Source organism: Rhinoraja longicauda, chromosome 8 (assembly GCF_053455715.1).
Source record: "Rhinoraja longicauda isolate Sanriku21f chromosome 8, sRhiLon1.1, whole genome shotgun sequence".
Classification (NCBI taxonomy): Eukaryota; Metazoa; Chordata; class Chondrichthyes; order Rajiformes; family Arhynchobatidae; genus Rhinoraja; species Rhinoraja longicauda.
Window position 1 is genome coordinate 58,860,532 of NC_135960.1, and position 24,392 is coordinate 58,884,923.

Below are 24,392 nucleotides of genomic sequence, written 5' to 3' on the forward strand. Positions count from 1 at the left end.
ATGTTTTGACATTTCAGGATCCGCAGAGTGAAGGCACTCTCAAACATACATTAGTCCACCTCTACTCTTTTGACGTTCCTGAGGATTTATTTTCCTGAGCTCCCTGGTTCACACTTCAATCACCACCATCAAACACTCGCTTCCCGCGGCATTTTCCCATGCAAGCACAGGTGCAATACCGAACCCTTCTGCTCCCACCCTCTCATTGTTCTCAAGCATACATTACAGTGAAACAATGCACTTGCAATGTTCTAAATGTAATATACTGTCTTCTCAGTTTAGTTTATTGTCACATGTACCGAGGTACATTGAAAAGCTCTTGTTGCGTGCTATCGCATGTTGTGTTTTCTGCTCATTATGCAGTGCCCTCGACACTGGGAGATCCATACACCAATTGGTTGATCTCATTGTGGAACAGTTTCCTTTAGACTGCAAATGTGGGCCAAGCATCTGATCACTTGGCATTTAAATATTTTTTCCATTCCCATTCTTACCTTCGCAATCTCTTGTTTTATGTAACTCACCGTAGGCTAGAGGAATAGCCTCTCATCTTTCGACCAGCGATACTGCAATCTTCTGCACACACTGTTGAGTTGAACAATTTAACATAATTGTGCTTTTCGCAGTTTCACTTTGAGACCCTCTGTTCCTCTGTTTCATTGTAAAGTCTTTGGATTTGTCATTCAATATGTCCCGTCCTGTAGCCTAATGTTTTGTTCATTAGTCATTCTCTTCTCTCTGCATCTTAAAACTAGTTTCATCTCCTTCACTCTCAGAACATGCTCCAGTTTGTTTGATGGTGATTTATGTAAAACAATGACCATTTCAATCATTACAGATACTGCTTGACCTGCTGAGTATGCACAATGTTTCTGCTTTTAAATATCAAAGAGCTGCAGTCTTTAACCTTGTAATGCAGGACAATTTTTAGAAATAATTATTTTCAAGGTTCCCATTTAGACCATCTGAAATTGACGTAAGGAATAGTTAAAGAAAATAACAGTGTGATAAAATTGTACCTTGGCATTAAATGTGAAGTAACAAGAATTGTTCAAAAGAATGTTGCAGATTGAAAATGCAATCAAAATAAGCCCCACACTTTCAATACTTCATTCAAGTGCCTTTGATAACTCTATTTTGATATCAAATTGAAATTCACCCGCATAAAAGCTGTAGATAGAGCAAGAGGAACTGCATCAGTGGCATCCACTAACCAGAATGGACTCAATTCTGGAAGGTAATTTTGGAAGCATGTTCCATATAGTTCCAATGTAAAACAATGGCATCAATTGCTAAATCAGAATAATTAAGCTATTTGGCTACATTCCCCTTCAGAAAAATAATAGTAGTGTAAAAATTATTGGAAGTCTGAAGTTGATTTGTAAATTAGAAAAAACTCAAACTTGTAAGGAAACGTCATTTGAAACCTATGATGTACAAATCCATTATTCATACAAATGCAAAATTAAAGATTGCTTTTGATTACCGTGAGTAATAAGTAATCAATAATTCTCCTGTGATGGTAAAAGTTGCACATAATTGAAAGGTGCGCTTCTAGTTTAGGTAGAGCTTCACTGAACAGAAGGTTAAAGTGTCAATAGGAATGGAAAGGAATAGATTATATGGTTACTTTAAAATTAGGCTTCACTCTATTATGTCCACAACTAAAATAACACAATGTAAAATGTGAATTGCTTTCACATCAGATTAAGTTCATGTGCTATGCTGATGCCTATATGGGGGTGAATTACCTGATAAATTATTTTGCAGCAGAAATGAAACATTTTTTTGTGAAATTGACAGTGGTTAACTTGCACTTAAAGTTCGTGGCATACATGTTATGTTTTTCAGAGTCTTACCAGATTGTCCTGCGCTTACAAGACAGAAAATGAAACTCGATTGGTAGTTTGTGATCTTGGAAACCCCATGAAAGCAGGAGCAAATGTAAGGAAACTAGTCTTGACAGTTGAAGAAATTATTACCTAGACAGACACAGCAGCGAAACAGGCCCATTGAGTCTGTCCCAAACTTTAGCCACCCATTCTCTACTAATCTTACAATAATGACATTTTTAAAACTCACCACATTCTCGTCAACTTGCCCAATTCTACCACTTACCTACGCAGTAGAGACTATTTACGGTGGCCGGTTAACTTGCCATCTCTGGGATGTGAGAGGAAACTGGAGTAACCGGAGGAAAACCTCACGGTCATTGTGAGAATGAACAATCTCCACACAGCTTCCGTGGTCAAGATTGAACCTGGGTCTCTGGTGTTGTGAGGCAGCAGCAGCTCTCAATGCAGCACCACTATGACACCCCTACTTTGATAAGTTAATGGTGGCTCTTCATGGTGGCTCTCCTCAGACATGGCTGCTAAAATCCTGCCATAAAATAGTTGCAGTCAACCACGAGGTCTTTTGCATGAGTCTTTGCACACCATCTCTAACCAGACTTGTAGCAGAGAACATGTTAGTGGAGCTGCTATGATGTTATTGCTATGTATTTTGTTTTCATGTACTGGTAGATGCACTTTAACTTGCTGCACGCATATCAATATGAGAAGAGAGATAGATACCTGACAGAGCATGCCCCCAAGCAACCTTTCAGTTCTTTTACCAGTAGATGAGCAGAAGAATCCAGAGCCCATTGAAGACCTGTAGTTTACTTTTGTAATTAATTTTCCTCCTCAGCTCTTGGCCGGCCTGCGATTCAGCGTATACGAGCTGCAAGAGGCCGAGGCAGTTGTTACCTTTGACCTACAAATTAAAAGGTAGGCCTCGGCCTTTGCCAAAATTGTTGAATTAAAAAAACTTACTCTGGTGTTCGGTGTACTTGCACTTCACATTGTTGCAGTATCTGAAAGCTTCGTAGCCCAAATAATTTGTTGATGACAAATAATGCGTTGATGACGTTGCCTGGTCGGAGAAGAGTCTCCATCCTGCTCACACAGATGGAGGTCATTTTAATCCAGACTAAAAGCAAAGTGCTGGAAGGAATCATCGGGTCAGGCAATATCTGTGGAGGAATGGACAGGCGACATTTTGGGTGGGGACTGTTAGACGGATGGAGGAAGGTGAAGAAAGCTGGGAAATGAGGTTGGGCGGTGGAAGCTTATGATAGGGTGGATAAAGCTGGTGGTGGGGGGAGGTGGGGGTTAGCAGCTCCACCTCTAGGTCTAGGTGTACGAGTTGAAGAAGGATAGAGCCGAAAAGATAATTCTGGTGTTCTTTGGCAAAAGGTAATCCTGGTGTTCTTTGGGAATGTATCAGCTTTGCATTGGTCACCAACATGAAGAATTAGTTACCAGGTAATGCTATGGTATGTGGAATGGTACACAATGTTAAAAGGATTATAGAATAAATGTGTGCACAAGACAATGGTAGATGGAGTGTGATGTGGGAAAGTGCAAATGCAGGCATTTTGGATGCGAGAAAGACAGTTCAGAATATTTCAATAATGGCGAACAACTCTGGATTGTCCTCCTATGCATGGTGAAGAAGTTCTGCCTCCCTTGGACAAAGACCTGATTAAGCCATGTTTGGGGTTTGCTACTGGGTTGGATTGCACTGATTGCTTTTTCTGCTTCGTGTTCACCCACCTGGCTAAACTTGCCTGCCAGAACAAATCTTAACCCTTGCGTGACTCTCAAGGGTGTGGGTCAGAAGAGAGCAATGGGACATGTGCAGCAAGTACAAAGGCCCTGTCCACTGATGGCCTTCTCGTGTCAGTCAGCTGATGATCAGAGACTTTTGGAAACAAGTTTTAACAAATATTCATTTATTTTACAGTTCCAACAAACACGATGGGAAGAGTCAAATAGTATCCTATACAGTTGACATCACTGTCCTCGCTCAAGTTGATATCAGAGGGTATGTATTAACATTGTAAACACTAATATAAAGGGCTTTGGATGGTATTGCGACGATTTCAAGTCATTCCCAAAGTTGAAGAATGGTGAATGGCATAAATAATTCATATAGAGTGCAGTAATTTGTACAAGAGGTGATTGTGCAATGAGATTGTAAAGCACTTTTGAGTGAATAAGCTGTGTAACAGTTTGATTTTTTTTCCCTCCTAAAATCCCTGGATTTAAAATACAAAGTACTGGAGCGACTAGGTGGGTCAGCCAACATCCGTGGAGGGATAGGATAGGTGATATTCCAGGTCGGCACTCTTCAGACTGAAATAGTGTCCTGACCCAAAATATTGCCTATCCATTCCCTTTATGGATTCTTCCTGACTGCATTTTGTGTTTTTCTCATGATCTCAGCATTTAAAATTCTGTATGTGCACAATGAATAGAAACAGAAAATAGGTGCAGGAGAGAGTAGGCCATTCGGTCCTCTGAGCCAGCACCGCCATTCAAGATGATCATGGCTGATCATCCAAAATCAGTACCCCTTTCTGGCTTTTACCCCATAATCCCTTCAATCCCTTAGTCTTAAGAGCTAAATGTAACTTATAGCTGATTCAATACTGAAAATTATGGGGGGGGGGGGTGGTCTAAAGTTGTGTTTTCCTATATTATTATTCAAATTTACACCCAAGGCCAAGCAATGCACAGGTTAGCATGGCATTTATTTAAACGTTGATGGTGTGGTGCTCATTGGAAGATGCAACGGTGTCCACCATGATCTTTCAACGGCACACACTCAAATGATAAGAACAAGTTTATTTTAGTAATAGGATATTGACCCAAAATAGAGTCATAAAGATAACATGGAAGCAGGCCCTTTGGTCCACCCAGTCTATCATGAACATCAAACACCCATTTTACACAAACCTTACCCTGGCTTATTTTATTCTCCCTACCTTCTCATCGACTGCCCCCAGATTCCATCACTTACCTACAAACAGTGCAATATGCAGTGGTTAATTAACCTACGATCCACAAATTCTTGGAATGAGTGGGGAAAACCAGAACCACTGGAGGAAACCCATGTGGTCACAGGGGAACGTGCCCTCAACTCATGTAAAGCAGAAAACAACCACCTTCCAATCCAGCTCAGATCTTACATTGTTGAATCCATTGCTTGATCTACAGATGCTGCTAATCTGCTGGGTATTCTTGAAACTTCTGGTTTATTTTGGATTTCAGTCAGATTTATTGTTAGTTTTTTGAAACGTTTTAAGTGAGTTTACAATCACTGCACACAGGTGAGATCAAATATTAAGTGCATGAAAGACAATTTCTTTCATCCTTTCCCCTGAGCAGAATCTCCACATTTCCGTGATGAGCAATTGACTTGGTTATTTCTGGCAAGTTGTACACAGCATTACTAATCCTTCTCCTGTCTTCAGAAGGAACTGCCCTAAGAGCAGTTGTGAAGTGGGGGAGGGGTGATGGGGGTTGGTATAGGATTGTGCTGTTAAAGTATAAAAGTAGTGCAGCATTCAAATTTTAAAAAATGGCAAGGTTTTTTTCATACCCACAGAATTTAAAATAATAATAATATTTTAATTACATGCAAGAAAACCAGGTTCTATTGTCCAATTTCTTCTAAAACCATGCAATTTAAAGGGGGCAATGGTCAAACTGTATTTGTTCTTGGAGATGTGTGACTTCCCATGAGCTCCACATGTCTTGACTTTCATGATAATCTCAGTGTCCCATATTTAGCCGCTCAGGCAGCGGTGGCACTGTTGCTAATCTCTGCCACCTCTCCAATAGCTGCTCGCTGCACAGAACAAAGTCACCCAAACACACAATGAGAGAAGACTTCATCTTCTCCTTCTGCTGTAAAGGAGACTGAGTGGGCATGGGCACTTTTCACAGGCATTAACAGACTAGTGATATTGATCTTTTAAAATAGCTTGGTTTTGGAGGGGAAATGGATAAGTGGAGAGTGGTATTCCTATGAGTGTAAAAGATGTTGAGACCTGCGAGATGTAAAATCTCACTGCCGATCAATTTTGAGTATTTCATTACCATTGGCATCATTTGAGGGAGTTTCACACTGGTAAAAAGGTGCTTGAGAGAGCTCTCTAGAATCTAAAGTCGAAAGAGAACAAACATTTGGCCGAGAAAGGGATTCCAAGATGTACACCAAACTTCTCCACTCTAGTATGCAGCAGTCCAACGTCGGTATGATTGTTGAAGACAGTGCTATAGTATGTTCTTTCCTGGTCTGATTGTTTTTTTATTATTATTTGGCTAGTGTTTCTTATCCTGATCAGCTGTTTTTACCCATTACAAACTGGAAGGAAGACCCTCAGAATGAGGAGGAAGTGGGTCCATTAGTCACGCACGTCTATGAGGTTGGTATTGATTCCTAAGAATGCTTTGCACGCTTCCTCCTCTTGGGCACAACATTGCTGCCTCGATGAGTTTTTATTTAATATGGGATTCATTATCGGGTATCATTAAGGACAAAACTGTGCAAAATGCGAGTTCATTTCCATCAATATGTGAAAGAAGTATTGTTCTCCAAGTTAAGTTTCAGTGTTTGCTATATCATGACTGGTTGCAATTCTGGCTCTCTCCTGACTTTGATTTCCATAACAGAAAGGCTTTTTTTGTAAGCAGACAATGGTCCTCCAATGAATTTTAAAAAAAGCTCTTTTGCATGTTGAGTACTGAAACCTTCATTGGATTAATTGCTTTGTAAAAAATAATGTTTTCATATTAAATTTATTCTGGAATGCTGGATAATGGCAAAGCCAGGATTTATTTCCAACTAATAACTGTCAAGGGAAGATGGTGTACAGCTTTCTAGGAGTGGTGAATCTGTGCCATTCATTGCCACAGAGGGCTGTGGAGGCCAAGTCAATTGATAATTTTAAGGCAGAGAGATAGATTCTTGATTAGTACAGGTGTCAGGGGTTATGGGGAAAAGGCAAGAACATGGGGTGAAGAGGGAAAGATAGATCAGCCATGATTGAATGGTGAAGTAGACTTGATAGGCCGAATGGCCTAATTCTGTTCCGATCATTATGAATTTAAGAGGGAAAGGTATGAGTTAACCTCATCATGGAAAATTGTTTTTAGAAAAGAAAAAAAATCATTTTAAATTGTGGAAAAATAAATGCCCAGAATAACTGGTTTTGAAAGTTAAAACATCTTTAATATTCATATATTTAACGTAATAAAAGATCAAAAGACTAGGAATAAATGTAACTTTAAATCCCAAGCAAGGTAAACAAAATCACCTTATAAGATGTGAAATTCAGTCCCAGTCTCCAAGGCTATTCATGTTGTTCCAATGATCTGCGATTTGCTGGGAAGGTGGCGGGTAAAAACAAGACCAAAGACAAAGAACAAGTCTGTTTTATTGGAAACACAGACTCCAGGAGAATGCAGCAGTAATGAATTTGAAATATAAATTACCAACTGAGAATCTTTCCATCCAGTGAAAGGAAATGTAAATGTTAATTCAATTATCTAAACCTTACCTTGGAGGGAAAAACTTTGATGAATGAATTTGGAGAAGCGGAAGCCACACCCAGCATTTGGAAGACTGAATTTGTTAAGAACGTGTACCCTTTACATGCCTTGGAGTTTATCAGAATGCTGATGTGGACTCCGTGAGAATAGCATTGCAGATAATTTCAACACATCATGTGAATAGAGTGTGGTATGAAGAGAAAAAATGATCGCAGAAGTTTATGTATAAAAAAACCCCCTAAAGTGTGGGATGTGAAGGGCTAAACGGTGGGGTCACAAGAAGCCCTGTTTGACAATTTGTCACACGGAATATAAGTTGTAATCACTGCTAATATGAGAATGTAAAATATTAATCGAAAATCTGTCCTTTAAAGTTACGGAACAATGGACCAAGTGCCTTTAGCAAAGCCATATTGGATCTGCAATGGCCCTACAAGTTTAAGGAAAATTTCTTGTTGTATGTGATGGAGCTCACGTCTGAGGGTCCCATGACTTGTACTTCAGACACAATTATCAACCCACTGAATTTAAAGGTAAGAATTGCATTTATCAGTTCCAGTAAGTGCTGCATTTTTCTTTGTGTTGTTTCTTTTGCACTAAGGACACATTACTTAATTGTATTGAGGGAATAGAAACGTAGAAACATAGAAAATAGGTGCAGGAGTAGGCCATTCGGCCCTTTGAGCCTGCACTGCCATTAAATTAAATATGATCATGGCTGATCATCCAACTCAGATGAATACCATGGCTTGAACTCTTACAGTCTTTATGGTAATGCTACTCCCATAATAATGGTAGGTAGGGATTGATCATAGTCTCCATTATGTCTACCCAGCACAAAGGAGGAACCTTGGTACCTTGTGAATAACTTGAAGGTTCCAAAGACTTTGCTGCTGTTGCTTCCTTGGAGAACAGTTCAGTCTCGAGTAATCTTTGGGAGTGAAAGGGGCATACATTTGAAAACTGCTCTCTCATGCATAGTGTTTTTTTTGCAGTTGCACCAATTTAAATGAATGGTGAGTATCCGGTCACATTCTTGCAAAAGTTTGTGGATGATGCAAAGACTTTGAGGTGTTAGGAAGTGAGCCGTTCATTAGAGTATCTCCAGCAGCCAAAATGAACAACCTTAAAATGATGATAATAAGGTGATGGTGATCTTGGATCTTACAAATACTATGTATCATACAAATACTGTACCCTTTTCTCTTGCATTTTATGCTGGGCTTCACCATGGTTGAGCATAGTGATGAACATGAATTCCCCCCTCGTATCAACAGACTAAATGTCTACTGCCAATTTCTCTGGATTTGGTTGGGCAAGAAATCGTTGATCTGATCAGTTTGATTGTGAGATGGCCTGACTCTTGAGGTTTAAGTGATATTTAATATGCCTGTGAAAGTATCTTCATTAGGGTTTGCATTATCTCGGCCATGCATGGTACTGTTCTTTGTATAACTTTTTACTCTGGACTGAATCATTTTTTTGGTAATAGTCTGATTATTACCAGAATGAGCCAACTGTGCACATGATCAGAATACAATATGCTGCAGTTCCATTTTTCAAAACATTGGCATATTAAAGGACACTATCGATATGAAACTGAGGAACATGTCCACTTTAGATGGTGAATTTTCATTATAAATAGAAATACAGAAATATTGTAGTAACAAAAATGTTTTTGACATTTTATTATTCATTTTGTTGTAGACTGCAGAATCTAAGACAAACCAATCATCATCAGCAACTGCAGTTCCAGAAACTCGACACCACAGAAAACGCAGAAGTACAAATGAATTGGAGGGAATTCAAGTTCTAGTATGTATTCAGTGGAAGCAATGTCAAATCTGAAGTTTGTTACCACTGGCGTTCAAAAACTCCTTTCACAAATCTTTTCAAATAGAAATACCAGTTGGTTTAAGAAACCACTGAGGCAAATTGAGTCAGGGAATTGGAAGAAACTTAATTCTAAAGCATATACGTATTCTAATTATATTCCATATCCAATTTTCTAGTCCTCTACTGTTAAAGTGATGGGAAACTGAACATGAAATATCAAATTTTCCTTTCTCTTTCAAAGCTGTTTACTTTCACCAGATTTTGATTACATGTAGACCAGAATCCCTGCATGAAGTGATTGAGACTAGACTATGATTGTTAGCAAGCTTTCAAGTCATGAGGGCAGTGTAGCAAAGTATGAGCTCCATATTGGTGCATCCTTTCCTGAAGCATCACTGATGAGTGACTATGAATGGAAACCTCAAAATGCTGGAATAACTCAGCGGGTCAGGCAGCATCTCTGGAGGACAGGGAAATGTGATGTTTCGGGTCGGGACTTCTTCAGACTTATTATAGAGGGGGAGTGGTGGAGGGGGGGAAGCAGAAAAAGAGGTAGGGGTAGGACAAATCCTTGCAAGTGATGGGTGGATACATGTGAGGGAGAGAGGTTGATTGGTAGATGGTTGGACAAGGACTAGTGATGAAAAGGAGACAAAAGGGTGTGAGATAAGGAGAGAAGTAGAGTGAAATGTGAAGCCAAAGGAAGGGATATTAGATGCAAGGGGACAGCCATTATCTGCAGTTCCTTGTGTCTACCTGAATGGAAATTTGTCAGATTATCTTCTGATAAATCAGGATTTAAATGTTTATTTTAAATACCACAATGGATGGTGAAAATGTAAATCTGTTTTGAAGTTTCTAAGTTTCCTTGGTATTTATGGCATTTATATTATGGCAATATTATTCATATTTTTCACCATTTTTACTAAGGTGAAATTGATTCTTTAATTCATAAATATCACTATTGTCAGAAAAATAAATATGCTTCAAGTGTCCAAAGCTTCCCGCAAAGTACATTTTTTAAAATAGATCTAATTGAAGAGAATATGTGTCAATGGATTCAAATATTTTAATTCCTACAGGAATGTGGTACGGTAGAATGTATGAAAATAACCTGTCAGATTGGTAAACTGGAAAGGGGCAAGAGTGTTGTTCTGCACATCAGGTCACGATTGTGGGCTGAAACATTCATGCAGGTGAGTAACAAGTAGTTTTTCAAACGTATGGTTACTTCTTCCTTAACCTTTTTGCTTCATTTGTTACCTATTGTATTCTGTAACTATTCTGTGCAGTTGTTGTTCCTGGGGGTGTTTTATGAGCTAACCAGTGACTTGAAAATGGATATGCAAGTGTAATGGAAACTCTCATGGCGAAGACAGTTTGGAAATTAAATGTAAAACATCAAAGTAAATAACCTTTCCATTTCTTTTTAACGTTACTAGAAAGAGAATCAGTCATATTCCTTGAATGCTTCTGCCACGTACAATGTCATTGAAATGCCGTATAAAAATTTCTCTGCTGAACTCCCTTCTGGATCTATTATGGTGAGTGCCTATTTTAGCTCCATTAATACACTTGAAAATTAAATATTTTTAAATAGTTGTATAACCAACAGTTTTTAATCGCAGGTCACCACCTTAGTGACTTGGGACAAACCTACAGCTCCTCACCAGGTGCCATTCTGGGTCATTATATTGGCACTCCTAGCTGGTCTTCTGCTTTTAGGTCTCCTGGTATTTGTCATGTATAAGGTAAGTGCTGCATTACTTCTTCTAGCTTTAATCAATCTCCGCTAAAGGGTACAGAGAGATCACTCGATAGACCCATGGTGACATTATCTTAAACTAATAAGAGGTGTTTGGCAACAAAGATATGCTCCACAAAAGGACGTCTGCTCTGCAATTCAGAATCGATGAATACAAATGTAAATATAAATGTCAGGACAGATTTAATCCTGAAGAAGTTGGAAACAGCATGTGAAGTTTTATGGATAACATTTTCTTTTATCGTGTCTGTGACATCTAATAGAGAAAAACAAGTTTATAGCTGTGTTTTATTGTTCCCCTGCCATAACTATCTATGATACTGAAAGTACTGATTGGTAAATTAATATGATGTGGATTAATGTTACAAGTTTAATTCATAAACTGAGATTAAAGGGGAATTAAATTTGCCCATGCAAATTATTTAAACTTGTTATAGTAATTCAACCCAATACATTAAATCCACAAAGAACAAGGAACTGATGGTTTTTAAATTATAGGCAGCCAGAAAATATTGAAATTAGTGCTACAAATGCATGAGTGGAAAATAAATGAACAACAAAGTAAATTTAATGACTTGGCAAATCACTGATCTTTGAAAAGATCTTGTTAATTAATTTATAAACCTAAGTTTAATTAATAACCTGAGCATAAAACGGAGGTATATTTGTCAAGATAAGCACAGTATAAGACATGTACAAAGCAACATTGTTATGTTTGTAATCTCGGGACTGATAATCCTCTTGAAAGATGGGGTTTAAGCTTCGGATTTTATTGCTGGGTGCCAGCTGTTGCTGGTAAATCTGAATAAATCTGTGTAAATCTAAACTGAGCAGGAATTTGTCATGATTATTTAAAAATCAGTAGTTGAGCATTAATGTTGGGACATCTATGCAGGCACTGAGAGAATATCATGTTTTTACAACAAGTTCACAAGTTATAGGAGTTTAATTATGCCATTCAGCCCATCAAGTCTACTCCGCCATTCAATCGCGGCTGATCTCAGCCTCCAAATCACATTTTTCTGCCTTCTCCCCATAACCCATGACACCGTTCTAATCAAGAATTTGTCTATCTCTGCCTTAAAAATATCCACTGACTTGGCCTCCACAGCCCTCTGTGGCAATGAGTTCCACAGATTAATTAACCTTTGACTAAATAAGTTCCTCCTCACCTTTCTAAAAGAGTTCCCTTTAATTCTGAGGCGATTACCTCTGGTCCTAGACTCTCCCACCAGTGGAAACATCCTTTCCATTGGAAACATCCTCGAGGGATACTGGAGTCATTCTAAATTAAGTGCTTTGCAGGTAGAATCATGAGGCTTCCATGAGGGTGGGCTAACAGTGAGAGAGTGTTTTAATAAGATGTGGATATTGTAATGTTATCTACAAATAACCCATTTTTACAATCAGAATCCCCAAATGTAGTCTATTCCAAATAGTAAAACATTCTTGCATTTATTAAGTAAAGTGTTGTAACGCAGAGATGCTAAGAGCTTTATTGATTTTTTTCCCCACTCTCGGGAATGGGAGCAACTTGTGTTACCCTCATTGGGATGAAACCAACCTTATGGGTGGAGAAACGACAGATGGAGCAAATGTGAGGTGTTTCACTTTGGGAGATTGAATGCCAAGGGGACCGCATGCAGTAAATGGCAAGGCTCTTAACAAAAGTGATCTACAGAAGGATCTTGGGGTCCAAATCCGTAGCTCTCTGAAAGTGGCAACACAAATAGATAAAGTGTTAAAGAAGGCATATGACATGCTAGCCTTCATGGGTCAGGACATGAAGAGTCATGTTGCAATTTTATTGGACTTTAGTTGAATTTAGTATTTGGAGTATTGTGTGCAGTTCTGGTCACCCCGAAGGATGTGGAACCTTTAGACAGGGTGTAGAATAGGTCTACAAGAATGCTGCCTTGGATTAGAGGGTGTTAGCTTTGAAGAGAGGACAAACTTGAATTGTTTTCTTTGGAGCACCTGAGGCTGAGTGGGAACCCGATAATTTATAAAATTATGGCTGGAATAGACGGTCAGAACCTTTTTCCGTACAAAGATGAGAGAGAACGTAGCTTTAAGGCAAGAGGGGCAAAATTTAAAGTGCAGGGGAAGTTTTGTTAAACAGAGTGGTGGGTGCTAAGAATGCACTGGGCAGGTAGAAGAGATTAATTTAAATTGGCATCATGTTAGCCACGGATATTATGGACTCAAATGTCCTGTTCCTATGATGTACTATTATTTTATGTGCTATATTATTCGTTAGTGATGTTCTAGCTTACTCCAACCTTCTGAAATCCTTAAACAAAAACTGAATGTTTTCAGTGAATTCATACTTACTAAGTAGGGGTGAAAATCTTTCATCCTGCATTATCTTCCTGTATTTCCAATGGAACGTGAAAATGGATGCAGAGTCCCAGACCTGAAACAGTAACTATTTCTCCTTCCATAAATTGTGGGCATCCTGGGCGTTTCTAGCATTCTCTGATTTTTCTTTCTGATTTACAGCATCTGCGGGTTTTAAAGTTTTCATTTGCCCTAAAAGTTGTTCAAGGGTATAAAGACTCCCCCTGACTTGCGTAAGGGTTACTTGCTGTGGGCCCTTGCGTAACTCAGATGTTACGCATGTCAGAAGTGGAAGTGCTACTGTGCGTGCATAAATTAACTATCTGATGCGGAGACCATGTGGGAGCTTCGATGCGAAGACTCAGTGGGCTTAAAAATTGCTTACGTGAGTCAAGGAGTGCCTGTACTTAAAAATTGGAAGGCTGACCATGTCTGAATTTGTTTATTTTTATAGCTTGGTTTTTTCAAACGTGTTCGCCCCCCACGTGAAGATTCCATTGAACGGCAACAACTTCAGCCCCAGGAAGTGAATGGAGATGGGGCTGTTGAAACTTAGGCAGGGCCTGATGTTAAATAAACTGATCAAGCAAACAACACTAAAGCCTGGACTTGAAGTGAACAACCTAACTAATGTGGTATGAAATGAACTGCCAAAAATGCAGTCTGCACTAGCATCTTTATTTGTATTGACGTGGTTGTAGGTACAATTATTGAGCAAGAGCAATATAAATTGAGCTTTGCTGGTTCCTACTGATGTGCTTCATGTATTTCACTGCACTGATTAGCACTTCAAAAAATCTGTAAAATGCTGCAGGTTTAAATGGTGAAATTCTTGCCCGCAGTCACTGATACACACATTGACAGCAACCAGTATTGTTAATTTTAACTTTTGCAGTGCAATATCACGATAGGTTAGTAAATCCTCACTGAAAAGCAAATTGTTGTCATTTAAGAATAAGACCTCTTAAATGTATTAATTGCTTACATTTGTGATTTAACATCTTTTTCGTAATATTACATGATTGTTGCCAAGATACTTGGAGAAAAGCAAAATGGTTTTACAATGAGAATGTATAGTAAAAAGAAAAGTAAGTTTTGGAATGTAATTTGATTGCCCATATTGGGTAAATGGAGAGTAAGGCGTCCTGTAGTTATGTCGCATTTCATTTTGGTTAACGGTGGAAATTATTGAGCAAATGTACAATGCACTACAGTGAACTATTTTGATACTACTTAATATGGACTCTTCTTATCAGAAACCTTTCTATTTCTTGGTTGCACTCTATAGCATAACATAACCCAGATTATCACACACTTGTGCTACTGCATTGAAAACCTAAATGCAATTCACTGCCCCATCAGATCATCACCCAATATTGTGTTCACCCTTTTATTCCTATTTGCACAGACTGACCTAATCTGAGCTGGCAACCAAGTTGTACTGCAATTTTTAAAAATAAAGTTGTTCTCATTTGTAGAAAAGCTGTTCGATTACTAATAATAAACTATACATTTAATAAGATGACAATGCACAGATATTCAGAATTCTTTTTAATCAGAAAACCAGGCAGTCTGTTTCCTTGTAGGTTTTATTTTTGTTTAAAAGGGAAATTAGTATTTTGGCATGTATCTTTTAAGATTTACATTTGTTCTTTGGCTTGTATTTTTATGGGGTGATTGTATTTCATGGCTTTTTAAAGGGAATAAATGGGTTATGAATGTCAGAGTCTGTGTCATTCTTTGAAATTATCGTTGCTAAATTATAATCATGAACATACATTTTGCAATATGTTAGCAGAGGGAGGGAGCAGGTTAGGATCTTATTCGATCATATTAAGAATATCTACATTTTCAGACATCATATAACATTTAGATTTTAATGAATAGCTAGAAGGACTGAATTGATGCAAGTGGATATGTCTTGTTAGGGCTGAGATTTTTTGGAATCCACAGCTTAAGTGTCAAATTAGCAGCTGCAGGGTTTCTACCAGAATAATGTCAAATCTGCATTCCAGAAATATTGTTATTTTTTAATCATTCTATGTATTTGGCTTGTGATCATTGCTACAAACAGTATTAGACTTTGGCAATTTAATTTGTATTAAAGTCAGAAGCATGTGCATTCAGCGTAAATTTAATTCAATTGATAATCCTACCACACATTCATCGTGAAATGTTCTTGTATCGTAGATTTATGCGGTGGCATATTAATATCCGACAATGATGGTGCATTCCCTCCTTAATTGCACTTGTTTTACATGAAAAGAGTCTGTTAAAATTGCAGGAAATTAGTTGAAAGGGAGTGGGTGAGCAACAGAAGAGAACGTGTAACAAACTGGTTTATCAGCAACATGAAAGAAACAGTTAGTTACTAGGTAATCATCCATCTTTCAAATTAACAGTTTCAGTAGAAACAAGGAACTGCAGATGCTGGTTTAAAAATGTGCTGGAACAACTCTGTCAGGCAGAATCTCTGGAGAACATGGATGGGTGACATTTTGGTTCAGACTGATTGTAGGGGAGGAGGGAGAAAGCTGGAAGAGAGAAGGGGCAGGACAAATCCTGGCTGATAATAGGCTGATACAGGTGAGTGGGAGACGGTGTGGGGGGTTGATAGGCAGGTGGTTGGACAAAGGCCAGAGATGAAGACAGAAGGTGTGAGGCAAAAGGATTGAAGAGTCATGAATTGTGAAGCAAGAGTAAGGAATGTAAGTGGGAGGGGAGGGTCCAACACAACTGCTTCCATCATTTATTTTTTTCCAGGAGAAAAGTGGGCAGAATTAGTGTAAATGAATAGTTGATGAGTTTGCACCATCTTGGTGGGCTGAGGGGCCTGTTTCTGTGCTGGCTCTCTTTATGACCTTCAGAGGATTTTGTAGCCATCAAGTCTTTCGGACCATGAATGAAATCCAGGGGTTTCATTTGTGCATCGTTGGCTATGAAGTTCATTGTGTCATGGAGCACTTTCATGGTATCATCCCAACCATTTTGAACCTGGCTCTTGGTCCCTTTCACATTCTTGGTGTTGGAGTCAGCCAGAACAATCAACATCAGAATGGAAGTGGCATATTGATCAGTTGGAAGGAACCATGGTGGTTCATTAGCCAAGTTGCCTGCAATCACAATAATGTTTGCAGTCTGAAGAAAGGTCTCGATCCAAAACGTCGCCCATTCCTTCTCGCCTGAGATGCTGCCTGGCCTGCTGAGTTACTCCAGCATTTTGTGAATAAATATCTTCGATTTGTACCAGCATCTGCAGTTATTTTCTTACACTATATTGTTTTGGAGAATCATTTAGAATGATTAAAGACCCAATTACTTTAATTATTTATTACTTTGGGTGTCCACTTTTGGTACCATATTTCAAAAATGGGTTGTGGGGCAGTCATCTGATAATTGTAAAATGGAATTGGCTCAGTGGTGCAGCGGTAGAACAGCACCAGAGATCCGGGCTCAATTGTGACTACGGGTGGGATTTCTCCGGTTTCCTCCCACGTTCCAAAGATGAGCAGATTTGTAAATTAATTGGCTGTTGTAAATTGTCCCTAGACTCTAGGATAGAACTAGTGTATGGGGATTGCTGGTCAGCATGGACGTGGTGGGGCAAAGGGCCTGTTTCCACATTTTATCTCAAGACTAAACTAAAAAAAATCCCAGAGATACACAGTGCACAGCAGTCAGAGAAAATATTGCCACTGTTGTAAAGGTTGTAGGTGATGCTGCGCCTGGACAAGTTTTTTACACCATGAAGGTCATCCCTCAGTGATTCAGTTTTGGTCACCCTGCCAGAGGAAAGATTTTATTAAGCTGGAAAGAGTGCAGAGATGATTTGAGGATGTTGCTAGAACTCGAGGACAGTAACCATATTTAAAATACATTTGGATAGGTGCATGGATAGGAAAGATTTCAAAGGATCTGGGACAAATGCAGGCAAATGAGACCATCTTAATGAGGCATCTTGGTCTGCTTGGACAAGTTCAGCCAAAGGGCCTGTTTCAGTGCTATATGTGCTATATAAGTACATGAATTGTCACTGATCCACTTGCTATATCATCTAATATGAAGGCAGCTTGGATAACATTAGCGTGATGCTTGCATTCATAAAAAAATAGATAGAGGAGCAGGCCACTCAGCCCATAAAATCGACCCCAACTTTCAATATGACTATAGCTGATCAATGCTGGCCTTAAATGCTCTGCAGTGCCAGTTCCCAATCCTCAATTCTTCAAATTTACAAATATTTGTCAAACTACACCTTAATTATATCTATTAATCTGGCCTCCATTAAGGGATCGAGAATACCAGAGTTTTACAATCCTCTCAGGGAAATTTCTAAGCACCTCAGTTTTAAATGACTTTATTTCGTAGCTATGTCCCCTTGTCCATCACTATCACATGACTGGTAACCTCTCAGTGTTGATCCTGTCAAGTCTACCCTTCCAGTTATCACAAAAAATAGTCATAATCCGATGGTATTAAGTTGTTAAATTAATTCTCTAATTGTATTAAATTAGCAGGAGCAAAAGAAACCTACATAAATAAGTGAGGAAGAGAATGGATTATGCAGATTGTTCTTCCCCTCTGTTATCAGGCTTCTTCATGGTCCTTCCATAAGCCACAGTCCAATTCACCCATTGCAGCCCATTGCAGACATTGGACGTTTCTGGAACTGGCATACTACAATACTGCGAACTATATCCTGTGCTCTGTGTCTTTTCCTTTGTTCTATCTATTATACATGAGTTTGGCTTTGTATCTATGTATTGTATTAACCGATTTGATTGGATAGCATACAAGACAATGCTTTTCACTGTACCGCAAAACGTGGCAAGAATAAACCTAAATAATTGGATAATATGAGATGGAAGAGGCTTGTGTATCATGTTAATACTGTATGGACTTGTTAAATAGTCTGTTGGTTTTGGGGAAACAGAAACATGTTCCAACAAGAGAGGTTTCAAGCTTAAGACATTCATACCAGAAAACCTTTTAAATTTTTTCCAGTTAAAACAAAACCCAATGAATCCACCCAAAGTAATGGATCAGAACCGTGACGACAATCAAAAATTCATACATTCTGAAGCCAAAATGGACTGCTTATCAAGAGGAGGAGGATGTTCTTAAATACAGTGCCTTCCATGGATCCTTCATGCTGTCCTAAAACATTTTAGATCAAAGAGCACTTTGGAAAAGTAGTCAGATTAGCAATGTTGCAGCAAATTAGTTCTCAGCAAGTTTCCATAACCAGCAATATCGCAATGACCAGATTTTTTTTTTAGTGGTGTTCTGAGATTTCTGTTTTGTCAGCAGAAGACTTATTTAATAATCATCAGGCTCTGAAACTCTTAACTAAACTATGAACTGTCATGGTTGCACTAAGGACCTCAAGCCTTTTGCACCAATATTGGTGTTTTATAATTTATTGATTTTTTTTGTTGTTATGTTGTCCATGAATTACTGTGTTTATGTTATGCTGCTGCAAGCAAGAACTTCCTTGTTCTGTTGACAGCACATAGACAATTAAGCTATTTAGGTAAAAAAACGGGATGAGGTCCTACAAGGTGAATTTAGAGAGCTAGGAGATAAACTAAAAAGTAGGACCTCAAAGGTAATAATCTCTGGATTACTACCAGTGCCACATGCTAGTCAGAGTAGGAATAGGAGGATATTTCATATGAATACGTGGCTTGAAAAATGGTGCAAGGGGGAGGGATTCAAATTTTTAGGACATTGGAACCAGTTCTGGGAGAGGTGGGACCAGTACAAACAGGACGGTCTGCACCTGAGCTGGAATGGAACCAATGTCCTAGGGGGAGTGTTTGCTAGTGCTGTCGGGATTTAAACTAATGTGGCAGGGGGATGGGAGCTGGAGCAGAGAGACAGAGGGGTGTAAAATGAGGGTAGAAGCAACAGGTAGCAAGTTGAAAAGTAAAAGTGGCAGGCAGACAAATCCAGGGCAAAAATCAAAAAGGGCCACTTTTCAACATAATCGTACAAGGGGTAAGAGAGTTGTAAAAACAAGCCTGAAGGCTTTGTGTCTCAATGCAAGGAGTATACGTAATAAGGTGGATGAATGAAATGTGGAGATAGTTATTAATGATTATGATATAGTTGGGATTACGGAGACATGGCTCCAGGGTGACCAAGGCTGGGAGCTCAACATCCAGGGATATTCTATATTCAGGCGGGATAGACAGAAAGGAAAAGGAGGTGGGGTAGCGTTACTGGTTAGAGAGGAGATTCAAGCAGTGGAAAGGAAGGACATTAGCTTGGAGGAAGTAGAATCGATATGGGTAGAGCTACGAAACACCAAGGGGCAAAAAACGCTAGTGGGAGTTGTGTACAGGCCACCTAACAGCAGTAGGGAGGTTGGGGATAGCATCAAGCAGGAAATTAGAAATGCATGCACTAAAGGCGCAGCAGTTATAATGGGTGACTTCAATCTACATATAGATTGGGTGAACCAAACTGGCAGGGGTGCTGAGGAAGAGGATTTCTTGGAATGTTTGAGAGATGGTTTTCTAAACCAACATGTCGAGGAACCAACGAGAGAACAGGCCATTCTAGACTGGGTATTGAGTAATGAGGAAGGGTTAGTTAGCAGTCTTGTTGTGCGAGGCCCCTTGGGCAAGAGTGATCATAATATGGTAGAGTTCTTCATTAGGATGGAGAGTGACAAAGTCGATACAGAAACAAGTGTTCTGAACTTAAAGAAAGGTAACTTTGAGGGTATGAGGCGTGAATTGTCCAAGATAGACTGGCGATTGATGCTGAAAGGGTTGACGGTGGACATGCAATGGAAGGCATTTAAAGGTCGCATGGATGAACTACAACAAGTGTTCATCCCAGTTTGGCAAAAGAACAAACCAGGAAAGGTAGTGCATCCGTGGCTAACAAGGGAAATCAAGGATAGTATTAAAACAAAAGATGAAGCATACAGATTAGCCAGAAAAAGTAGCATACCAGAGGACTGGGAGAAATTCAGAGTCCAGCAGAGGAGGACAAAGGGCTTAATTAGGAAAGGAAAAATAGATTATGAGGGAAAACTGGCAAGGAACATAAAAACAGACTGCAAAAGCTTTTATAGATATGTCAAGAGAAAAAGATTAGTTAAGGCAAATGTAGGTCCCTTGCAGTCGGAAACAGGTGAATTGATCAAGGAGATGGCAGACCAATTGAACAAATACTTTGGTTCTGTCTTCACTAAGGAAGACATAAACCGTCTGCCGAAAATAGCGGAGGACCGGGGGTCTAATGAGATGGAGGAACTGAGGGAAATCCAGGTTAGTCGGGAAGTGGTGTTAGGTAAATTAAATGGATTAAAGGCAGATAAATCCCCAGGGCAAGATAGGCTGCATCCCAGAGTGCTTAAGGAAGTAGCCTCAGAAATAGTGGATGCATTAGTGATAATTTTTCAAAACTCTTTAGATTCTGGAGTAGTTCCTGAGGACTGGAGGATAGCTAATGTAACCCCACTTTTTAAAAAGGGAGGGAGAGAGAAAACGGGGAATTATAGACCAGTTAGCCTAACATCGGTAGTGGGGAAAATGCTAGAGTCAGTTATTAAAGATGTGATAGCATTACATTTGGAAAGTGGTGAAATCATCGGACAAAGTCAGCATGGATTTACCAAAGGCAAATCATGTCTGACGAATCTTATAGAATTTTTCGAGGATGTAACTAGTAGAGTGGATACGGGAGAACCAGTCGATGTGTTATATCTGGACTTTCAGAAGGCCTTCGACAAGGTCCCACATAGGAGATTGGTGTACAAACTTAAAGCACACGGTATTGAGGGTTCAGTGTTGAGGTGGATAGAAAATTGGTTGGCGGACAGGAAGCAAAGAGTAGGAATAAACGGGTCCTTTTCGGAATGGCAGGCAGTGACTAGTGGGGTACCACAAGGCTCAGTGCTGGGACCCCAGTTATTTACAGTGTATATTAATGATTTGGACGAGGGAATTGAATGCAACATCTCTAAGTTTGCGGATGACACGAAGCTGGGTGGCAGTGTTAGCTGCGAGGAGGATGCTAGGAGGCTGCAGAGTGACTTGGATAGATTAGGCGAGTGGGCAAATGCATAGCAGATGCAATATAATGTGGATAAATGTGAGGTTATCCACTTTGGCGGCAAGAACAGGAAAGCAGAGTATTACCTGAATGGTGACCGATTGGGAGAAGGGTAAATGCAATGTGACCTGGGTGTCATGGTGCACCAGTCATTGAAAGCAAGCATGCAGGTGCAGCAGGCAGTGAAGAAAGCGAATGGTATGTTGGCATTCATAGCAAGAGGATTTGAGTTTAGGAGCAGGGAGGTTCTGCTGCAGTTGTACAGGGCCTTGGTGAGACCGCACCTGGAGTATTGTGTGCAGTTTTGGTCTCCTAACCTGAGGAAAGACGTTCTTGCCTTAGAGGGATTACAGAGAAGGTTCACCAGATTGATCCCTGGGATGGCGGGACTTACATATGAGGAAAGACTGGATAGACTGGGCTTGTACTCGCTGGAATTTAGAAGACTGAGGGGGGATCTTATAGAAACATATAAAATTCTTAAGGGGTTGGAGAGGCTAGATGTGGGAAGATTGTTCCCGATGTTGGGGGAGTCCAGAACCAGGGGTCACAGCTTAAGGATAAGGGGGAAGTCTTTTGGGACCGAGATGAGAAAACATTTCTTCACACAGAGAGTGGTGAGTCTGTGGAATTCTCTGCCACAGAAGGTAGTTGAGGCCAGTTCATTGGCTATATTTAAGAGGGAGTTAGATGTGGCCCTTTTTGCTAAAGGGATCAGGGGGTATGGAGAGAAGGCAGGTACAGGCTACTGAGCTGAATGATCAGCCATGATCATATTGAATGGCGGTGCAGGCTCGAAGGGCCGAATGGCCTACTCCTGCACCTATTTTCTATGTTTCTATGTTTCTAAGCGCATTTGACTTTCAAAAGAACAAAACTTTGAGAGTTCAGTCGAACATTAGCAATCCAGAAGAGGGTTAAAAACATGTTTTAGTTGATTCTCTGACTTAAATAAGAACTTTCATTGACACTTTAATATGCCGATAATACTTTAAAATATCCCAAAGTATTTTAGCAGTGTAACTTTGAGAAATTTGACTCTAATAAGAGAAGGCAGAATAGATGACTGGAGCTTTTTATTAAGGTAAGCTTTAAGGAGCATCTTACAGGAAAAAAAGGTTTTCAAAATGAAGCCCAGAGCTTAAAGACTTGGTAGCTGGAGGCATATTGACTGCTGCTCTGAAGCAAAAAATAATAATCTGCGTGAGCCCAGAATTGGAGGTGTGCTGAGAGTTGTAGGGAGTATAGACCAAGTGGACCCGTTGGGCCCAAACCTCTCCTGCATTGGTGCAGCACCCTCTCCTCCCCCCTCCCATCCCATCCCCTCCCCTCCCCTCCCTCCCTCCCTCCCTCCTTCCTTCCCTCCCTTCCCCACCCTCCCCCCACCCCCTCTCCTCCTCTCCCCCGCCCCCTTCCTCTCCTCCCCCCACTCCATCCCCCTCAACCCCCCTTATCCTCCCTCCTTCCCCCTCCCTCACTGATTTCAATGAAACTTCTTCCATTAGCACCAAAGGGATGACGGTGAGTAAAGTGGGCCTAAAATTAGCACGATCGTGTACCGTTTTGGCTGTAGTTCAGGAACAAACAAACAAACAAATAAACGAGAGTTTTAGTATATAGATAGAAGTAAGAGAGAAAGGAAGTAACAAGCCAATAAATGTTATTTTTAAACAGAAGGGTGAAAATCTTTAAATTCTTTTGCTGTTAGAGCAGGAGTCACTGTGAGCATATGTAATGGGCAAACAAAAAAGGTACTCGGGACGACAAACAAAATATTTTCAATGCAAAGTGTGGTCAGGACCTAGAACGGGAACCTGGAGATGAGGAGGAATTTCTTTAATCAGAATCTTAGAATTCATTGCCACAGACGGCTGTAGAGGCCAAGTCATTTTAAAGCAATGATTGACACATTCTTGATTAGTAAGGGTGCCAAAGTTATTGGGAGAAAGTCGGAGAATGGGGTTGAGAGGGAAAGAAAGATTAGCTATGATTGAATGGCGGAGTAGACTTGATGGGCCAAATGGATTAATTCTGCTACTATCACCTATGAACATTAATTCATTGTCTTCATGGGTAGTGAAAATTGAACTAATCAGGAATTTATAAAAGGAACTGGAAACATACACAAGATGATCATTTACAGGACCACGGGGAAGGGAAGGATAGGTTTATCCTCCAAAGATGGTACTTATCTTCCTCTTGATCTGTAAAAAAAATGCAGGATATTATTGTGTGAAGGTTAAACTGCTCAAAAGGGGTGCCGCGATAGAGCTGCTGCCTCACAGCACCAGTGACCCTGGTTGATCCTGACCTCGTCTGTGTGAAGTTTGCACTTTTTGCTATGACTGCGTGGGTTTCCTCCGGGTGCTCCGGTTTCCTCCCACACCCCAAAGTATGGATTTGTAGTCTAATTGGCCTCTGTTAATTGCACCGAATGTTTAGGAAGTGGATACGAAAGTGGGATATTAGAACTAGTGTGAACAGGTGTTCAATGGTCAGTGTGAATCCTGTGGGCTGAAGGGGTTGTTTTACGCTGTAACTTTAAACTACACAAATGTAAACTGGGATAGAGAATGGCAGGGTTTTTGATGATGGCCAAAGGTGGGACGCTGGTTGATAGAGCATTGGAACAGTGGAGTTTGGGGATGGGAATTTCAGTAGCTGATGTATATAACAGAGGTGAAAGTAGCCAGCCTCTGCTGCAGTGGGTGTAATACTGGAAACATTTCGAAGTCAAAGAGCAATCTGGAGAGCAAAGCACCCAAAGTGTGAATAAGCGGAAGGATTAGAACCAGTTGGCTGAAAGCAGATGTTTGAGACATTCGCCGCATAGTTTCAATGCAAAAGAAAAAATAAAAATAAAATGTAATATTTGTTCAGCGCTGAATTGCAGCCATTTCCACTCGCTCCTCCGCAGGCTGCTCGGATGGACAGGTGTTATTGCACATGCTGGAGTTTCCTGTGGAGGGCGCCAGCTCCTCCGCCCTCCAGAGAAA

The 24,392-nt window shown here is 40.0% G+C and overlaps 1 protein-coding gene across 1 annotated transcript in view; it reads left to right on the forward strand.

Annotated features, from left to right (window-relative positions):
* itgav (integrin, alpha V) overlaps window positions 1-15,050 on the forward strand; it is a 91,748-nt gene extending 76,698 nt beyond the window's left edge. Inside the window, exons 21-30 of the mRNA XM_078404073.1 lie at window positions 1,852-1,944; window positions 2,692-2,771; window positions 3,790-3,870; window positions 6,160-6,259; window positions 7,760-7,918; window positions 9,093-9,200; window positions 10,304-10,417; window positions 10,664-10,765; window positions 10,850-10,972; window positions 13,781-15,050. Of these exons, the coding sequence (XP_078260199.1) occupies window positions 1,852-1,944; window positions 2,692-2,771; window positions 3,790-3,870; window positions 6,160-6,259; window positions 7,760-7,918; window positions 9,093-9,200; window positions 10,304-10,417; window positions 10,664-10,765; window positions 10,850-10,972; window positions 13,781-13,882 (1,062 nt within the window). The 3' untranslated portion in view covers window positions 13,883-15,050. The remainder of the gene's footprint in view (window positions 1-1,851; window positions 1,945-2,691; window positions 2,772-3,789; window positions 3,871-6,159; window positions 6,260-7,759; window positions 7,919-9,092; window positions 9,201-10,303; window positions 10,418-10,663; window positions 10,766-10,849; window positions 10,973-13,780) is intronic.
* Window positions 15,051-24,392: the final 9,342 nt, after the last annotated feature.